Here is a 7,523-nt window from a genome sequence, read left to right on the forward strand (position 1 = left end):
ACTTCATATCAAAGTCTTGCACGACTTAACACGTGGATTACTTCTGTACGAACCTATTTCACTATACGATAATCTTGTAATAGCCTCAATTTCATCGAAGAAATTTTTTCATATTTCGTTTTTACTGAACTAACTATTTATATTTTTGTTTAGTTTTGCATTCAAAATGTCTGAAACTTAGAATATTTTATTTGATAAAAGTGATCCATAAAAACAAAAATACAAAAAAAAATCTTAAACGCAAAAAGTTTTGATAAATAAGATCATAAACTTTTCTACTATCTCGCCGCCGTCAAACTCCACCGACTATAGTTCAACTCGAAGCAATTATAGGAGGTTAAGGTAGGTCCTTGAATAACATTGAGACGTATTTAATGTAGATTGATTAACTTAATGGAGCTACTATTGTTGGGCTCGTCATGTTCAAGAACGGCAATCTTATCACACGTCTTGCTGAATATTATCCTGGTTGGACGTTTGAGCTGAATTTCCGGAGAGCAAGTGGAGAGAGAGTGAGATTCTTGACCGTCTGGTGAGTAGATGATTATCTGGTCACGAATGTAATCACAAATGAGAATGTTACCGTGCCCATCCACGGAGAACCCGTTAACATTGTGTCTGTCGGCCTGCCAGCATGCTGACCCCGACGGCAATGATGGTTTTGAACAGACAGCGTTCAGTGAAGAAGGTCTCAGGACGAATGAAGGTGACGAAGGAGTCGGCGATGAAGGAGGTGGTGACGTAGGAGAAAGATGCCTCACCGGCGACTGTTGATGGGAGGTTGCTGCTCTCAACGTCAACTTTATCTTCTTTATTAAATATCCATTTTCACTAAAAACCTACAAATGTTATGGGGATAATATTCATAAGACTTTTGAAACAATTTGAACATACAAGTATCTAAAACTTATTCGCGTCATTATGTCTTCGATAAACAGACACATAAAGAAGACAGTGAGTTAATAAAAAGTTAATTTTATAAAGTAGTTACTACTAAATCAGGAATATGAAATGGCATCAGGATAAACATTTTTTAAATGGAATTCATCATAATTAAAAGTTTTTATAGCTGGAATCCAATAAATAATGAAATTAAACGTCATGAAGACATCAAACACTCTACCTTAGGAGAACTATATTATTAAGAAACCAAGTTAATGAGAAAAAATAGATGAATGAAAAAGTTGAAACTAGCAAAAATAGAATAAGAAAATGAAGAGACTAACGAAAATGCTTGACTTGGCGACATCTAGGATATAGACCTCTTCGTTATTCTTCACGTAGATGAACGACGGCATTTCGTAATCCTCAGATGGGTCTCTGTACGTCATCAAAAAGAGTCCAGTACTTGCATCATGCCGGCTGACCTGCTTCTTAACTGGGTCAGCTACGATGATGTCATCGGTTGAAATCATAGCCAGGTCGGAAGGAAACTCAAACATGTTCGGCTGCAAGTTAATGAACAAATTAATCTAATTAACGGTAAGAATAAAATGCAATAATAATTAACATATGAAAAAATTTAGCTTATAGATTTCCTGTAGCAATCCATAAAAAGCTAACACGCCAGGAATGGTCTTCCCAGTTAAGGTGGGTGTTGTAGTATCTGATAGACTTCAACTTTGCATCAGCCACGTAGACCAAGCCATTGGGTGCCACTGAGATAGCAAGGGGTGCCACAGTACCCCACCCAATGATACGAACACTCAAACCCGATGAATTGAAAACATGCAAGCGTTGTGATTCTCCAACAATCAAGTACCAGTTTGATTGATGAGATGTTCCCATGCTCTGGTTCAACAAGGATGATGATGATGAGGAAGATGAAGGAGAGGTTGCGCCGCTACCTGATGCAGAAGTCGCAGCTGCTTGCGAACTGGCAGCAGGAAGCAATGATGCGTTCAGGAAGTTGATTGAGAGCTGTGGGGGCGAATGAAATGCTGGTCTCGCATCACCCACTTGCTGATAATTATCTGTCATTACGAAGTTCTACAAATAATCATATAAACTCATTTTGAATTAAAACAAAGTAAATATATAGAATTTTATAAAGAAACTAGTTTTAAATGAAGTAAACAAAATTTTTGAATGTAGTTATTTTAAAATCACTAAAACCATTGTTAAGTGTTCCCATCTCATAAAATGCCAGACAGCAGGAAGCAACCAGATTGCCAAGCAGACTGCCAATGCTACTTATGTTCATGGTCAGTGTCAGGTTCGAGTACAAACGGAGGATGGAAGATGGACAGACATTTGTAGCCCCTGCGTTGTTGTTGTTGGAGTGAATGGTGATGCTGCCACTACTGTTTGGAGAGACGGAATCGATGATGATGTTGCTGGAACCCAAAGTAAGTTTCTCACCTGAGTTGCTATGAAGATTAAATTGTTTTGATTTTGAGTCCGTTTTATACCCCTTTATTTAATTTATTACAACAATTTTAATTTGCTGAAAACTTTTCCAAACAACACGCTTATGCGTATATATAATGAAAAACAGGACAAATAATTATAAAGAATATAAATTCATGTACTTCAATCAATGAAAACCACATTGAAAAGAATGGAACAACATTTTACAACTGCGTAAAATCGCCTTTAACCAATTCATGATACCTGATAGAATGATGTGAGCCAACCAAGACTACATCTGATGAAAAAGTAGTAGCAGCTGGTGATGAAGAAACAATTTCAGATTCTGTAGAAGAGTGCACATCAGCATCAGGCTCATTGTTGTCTGCATTGTTGTTGGTATTGTTGTTGCTGATACTGCTATTGCTTTTCATGTTGTCAAAATTGTTGTCATTGATATTGTTGTTAATGGTACAGATGTCACTGATTTTGTTGTTTAGGATATTGGTACTGTCAGCAGAAGTAGCAGAAAGATCAACATTAACAGTAGCAGTTGCAGCTAGTTGTGTTGAAGCAGCAACGTCACCGGCTCCAACTGACATCATATCTGATGATTTCATTCTTCCATAACTTTTAGTGCTGTCCTTTTTGTGGCCAAACTTATCAATAGCATTCAAAATGAGTTTCACTCTCTTATGTCCACTAGAAACATCATTGCTTGAGCTTTGCCTGGCTTGGGGTGTGAAACTCTCCAGATCTAAATCAACCACACTGTGAACATTGCACTCTGAAAGTGTTCCAATCTGCAAGAGGCTCTCGTTCAGCTGGTCTGGCAGGAAACAGATAGTTTTATTCATGGCTCTGAGGCGACCAGATGACGGAGGTGATGAAGAGAGAGAGGAGAAGCAGGATGCTTTAACGATAGTATCAAGAGAAAAGTTCTGAACTACACTGTGAAACTTTGACAAATTTTGAAATGCAAACAAGCATTTGAGTTTATTTTTATCAAGAAGAGTTGCGTTTAGGTCCTCGCACAACAGATCCATCTGTGAGAAATCACAATCACAAAAATATTAGCTATTTCACAAGCATTAAGAAATTAATAATTTAACAAACACTAATAATTAAAAATAAAAACCCTTGTTTGGTTGAACTTCAAATCAGCAATCACATCCAATCCAACTTCTTTGAAGATGTTATCAAATTTATTTTGACACTCTGTCAGAAGTTTTTTTTCTCTTTTCCGTATCATTTCAATTAAATCATTTGTTTTTGATTTAATACGTAATTGAGTACAAAACAAAGACTCCTGATATGTTTGCCTCAAAGTTTCTAACTTTTTAATGTGGGATTTGATTTCCTGGCTTTTTTTTGAAGCCATTTGCATAGTTTCTGTGAGTACTTTTTCACATTTTGAAAGTAAAACTTCATCCCAGTGTTCCAGATTGTGAGTAGAATCGTGTTCAAGGACACAAACAGTGCACATGAGAAAAAGACAATTTTTACAGAAGAATTCAATCACATTATCATAATGCTGCTTACAGAAAATTGAAGAATCCCGTAAATCAAATGAGATGTGTGAAGAAAACATTGGGTTACTATTATGCTTGACTGAACATTCATTACAAAAAGAAAGTTTACACTTTTGGCACCTACTTAGTGCATTTGGAACTTTTTCAGTGCAACTCTCTTTCATCTTACACAAATCACACAACCTAACAACGAGTTGATCATTTATTACTTTGGAGGCCTGCCGTTCGGCATCCACTAAATCACTAATTTGAACGATGACATGATCAACTGGCAGATACTTTATATCTCGACTGTGGGCAAATCGAACGCTTCTCTTACAAAGAGCGCATTCCAACTCACAGGAAAAGTTGTGAAGTTTCAAACACTTGCCAATGCATTCCAGGCAGAAGGTATGCATGCATGGCAGCGTCTTGGGTTGTTTGAAACGTTCCAAACATATGGAACATGTAATTAAATCGCTCAATGTTCGACTTTTAGGAGGCATTATCACGCGTTAGATTACTTATCAATTGCTTGTCAACAGTTAAATTTAAAATTGTTTAAAAGTGGTGAAAATGGCCAGTCAGCTGTTCTATTCTATTGTTTTTGTTTTTTGTGGAAAGAAAAGATTTATTCATGCACCCATTTAGCGGATTCTTTAAGTTGGAGCTTATAATTGAATTTGAACTCATTAATTAATTTTAAAAATGTTAAAATTTTTTTAACGAGAAATATTAAAAGGGTATTTTTATTTAAAATATTTTCTCCGGACGAACTCGTTTAAAAGGCCAGAAAAAATAAATAAATAAAGATGAGAACCAGTGTTGTGCCCATGGATATATATTATTCATGGTTGTGCAATTGTGCATACAGAAGTGCTTGTATGCTTTCTGTTTTTATTTCTACGTAATTTTTAGTGTTATATTAGAGGTTAACACATACACAGACAAACACACGTAAAAGCACACACACATAAAAGCACACACATGCACACACACACACACACAGGGAAAGAACTGGGTTACGAATTCAAATTCTGCAGAAGAGTCAGCAGGAACTTGCGGATCCGTTATAAAACTGTTAACAAACCTACGGAATGTATTATACATGATAAAGATTGATAACACCTGTACAAAAAACTCTTAATTTTTTAATATATAGTCCAACGGATCATTTAAAACAGTGCTAAGAAGTTGGAAAATCTGCCAAGAAACGCATAAATGAAATTAAGGAATAGGCTAGAATAGGAAAGAATGTTTCAATGAAAATTGCCAAAAATGGAAATGGATTTCAAAAATAGACAAGAAAGGTGAACGATCTTCAATAGATTGGCGTGGACCATTGATTGGTTGGTTGATTGATTTGTTAATGATTAAAAGATAACACTTAATACAAATTTTTTTAAGTGTACGATAAACATTTTTCACCAACTAAATATCTCAAATTATTACTATTTTATGAGAAAAATACTGAAAAATCACAATTAGAGAGTCATCAAATACATAGAAGTATCAAATATTTGTTAATAAACATAGATCAACGTTACACCGCCACATGATATGAAACAGTTTTGTTTCATATACAGAGACTTCTACATCTGGAGAACGTCATCAACCTTTTCAGACAGTTGTTGATGCAGTTTCCAGGTCCTCTCTTTGAGTTACTATAAACGAGAGGAATAACAATTGGCCTCACTTTAGATCTCTTCTCAGCAGTTATTTCTTCACCGTCCTCTGTGTCGTCGTTATCGTCGTAGTCGGTATATTCACCTGGAACTTTTCTTATTCCAAAATGGTGGAAGTACCTGACCGGCATTCGTACTTCATCGTGGTTGAACTCTTTGTATTTGTTGTCTGGAAGAGTGCCGAGTGGTTCGCTGTACGGATGCTCACGTTGCTGAGCACCATAGTGTTCGTGTTTGTCCATGTAGTTCAAATAGCCGTCGATCGATGTCTTGCGAGCTCCTTGGCCGTTGTAATTTTCTTTTTTTAAGATATTTTAGTTAATTGATTTAATTTTATATACAAAATTTTATTAAAATAAAAAATAGAAAGTAAATTATTAACCAGCCCAAGAGTTGTAGGTCTGAACGGTGTAGAGGGCCCACGATACGATGAACATTAAGGATAATTTTGCCATACCTACTGACGGTCGTAAAATGAACACAAAAAAGTAATTTTATTTATTCAAGTTATGAAACTATTTGTAGTTTTAATCTGGATAATATGTGAAAGATGTACGTAAAACTCAATTAAACTTGTTTAATTCTTATTAAATTTATAAGTATAGACTTCAAATTTAGTGTCCTATAAAGCTGATTGCCGTATAAAATTTCTAATTTACTATAATTTCAATAGCTTAAATTCCTGTGGTATTTTATAAAAAATAATTAACTATCTATCTAATATTGCAACATTCAATTTAACAGTTCATAGTTTTATATAATTCTTCAACAGTTCACCTCCAAGCCAAGAGCAACAATAGTAGAAATGTAAGAGCGGAAGCGAAAATCGTTTCCTTTTATACAAAGCGAAGCGAGTTGATGACGTATCATCTGACGTCAGAGAAGAGGAAATTCTGTCCACGTGACTCGCATAACTCGCCTTCCGTTAAACATTACATTGGTCACTTTAAATTGACGACAGCAAAATAAATAAAATTGATGAGCATTTTGGAGTTGGCATTAGTTGCTTGTGCTGAAGGCGTTGTTTAACGTGCATGTGCCACTTGAATTAAGTTTTCTTTTCACTTTGAAAAGTATTTCATGAAAATTATCGAGTCGTTTAAAATTAAAAATGAGCTCCTTCCTAAATATTTCAATGATTGAATGAATGCTTATGAAATGTTTGCACATGCAACGTGTGCACGAGCGTATTAAATATGCATGAATAAATGTTGCACTTAGATGATGATGAGATGATGGGCGTAGCTACCAGGATATGACATCATTGCCTCCTCCAATGAAATAAATGGTAGATGAAGATACTGTAGTTAACTTGTGAGTCTGTTTGTGTTAGCATGTTTGCGAGTGCTTGCTTGCGTTTGTCTGTGTGTGTAATTTTGTGCGCGTGTTTAAAAGAGCTTAATTGTTATACTGCACTGAAAATTTAATGCCGATTGAAAAAAAATATTTTTGTAAGTTTATAACGCAGCAGTTATTTGTCACGTCTCCCCTTCAAGTTTTCGTTTCGACAGACGACAACCAGCGAACACTTCTCACGTAAGCTTATTAGTAACACTAACTAAACCAAAATGGGAAGTTTTATAACGTTATTACATTACTATATTTTGTAGAATAATTATTGAGGAAAAATTTTTTAAATTCAAAAACCCTGACAAAGCTGACAAACAAACCGATAAGGAGATTAGTCATTACGTTAAGTAGAAATTTTATTTTAAGACCGACCTTTTGTTTGCGGGACGATTTAGTAAATTGGTCATGAATTTGACTGCAAGTCATAAGAATAGTACGTGCCATAGTGAAATACTGAGGTATTAACTGCCTCGCTAGATATAATGTTCATTGCTTCCTTGAAAAATAGAGAAATTGAAAAGTTTCTCTCACAATATTTACTCAGAGACTAAATAAAAACCGTTTCTATTTCCTAAATTAAAAAAAGAACAAACTACTGCATGGTTTGAACTGAATACATACATGAAAA

At 35.2% G+C, this 7,523-nt stretch overlaps 3 protein-coding genes across 3 annotated transcripts; all 3 read right to left on the bottom strand.

Moving 5' to 3' along the window:
* Positions 1–371: 371 nt before the first annotated feature.
* On the bottom strand, positions 372–2,203 carry HELRODRAFT_170901 (hypothetical protein; the record flags this gene model as incomplete). The annotated part of the gene is made up of 4 exons (XM_009016719.1): positions 372–839; positions 1,227–1,448; positions 1,564–1,973; positions 2,116–2,203. 4 exons carry the CDS (start codon positions 2,201–2,203, stop codon positions 372–374), a joined length of 1,188 nt encoding a protein of 395 aa, XP_009014967.1.
* A 370-nt stretch (positions 2,204–2,573) lies between these two features.
* On the bottom strand, positions 2,574–4,366 carry HELRODRAFT_170902 (hypothetical protein; the record flags this gene model as incomplete). Its single annotated transcript, XM_009016720.1, has 2 exons — positions 2,574–3,395; positions 3,488–4,366. The coding sequence occupies 2 exons, from the start codon at positions 4,364–4,366 to the stop codon at positions 2,574–2,576; spliced, it is 1,701 nt and encodes a 566-aa protein (XP_009014968.1).
* A 1,070-nt stretch (positions 4,367–5,436) lies between these two features.
* HELRODRAFT_170903 (hypothetical protein) lies at positions 5,437–6,000 on the bottom strand (the record flags this gene model as incomplete). Its single annotated transcript, XM_009016721.1, has 2 exons — positions 5,437–5,843; positions 5,928–6,000. The coding sequence occupies 2 exons, from the start codon at positions 5,998–6,000 to the stop codon at positions 5,437–5,439; spliced, it is 480 nt and encodes a 159-aa protein (XP_009014969.1).
* Positions 6,001–7,523: the final 1,523 nt, after the last annotated feature.

This window comes from Helobdella robusta, assembly GCF_000326865.2.
Source record: "Helobdella robusta unplaced genomic scaffold HELROscaffold_19, whole genome shotgun sequence".
Taxonomy (NCBI): domain Eukaryota; kingdom Metazoa; phylum Annelida; class Clitellata; order Rhynchobdellida; family Glossiphoniidae; genus Helobdella; species Helobdella robusta.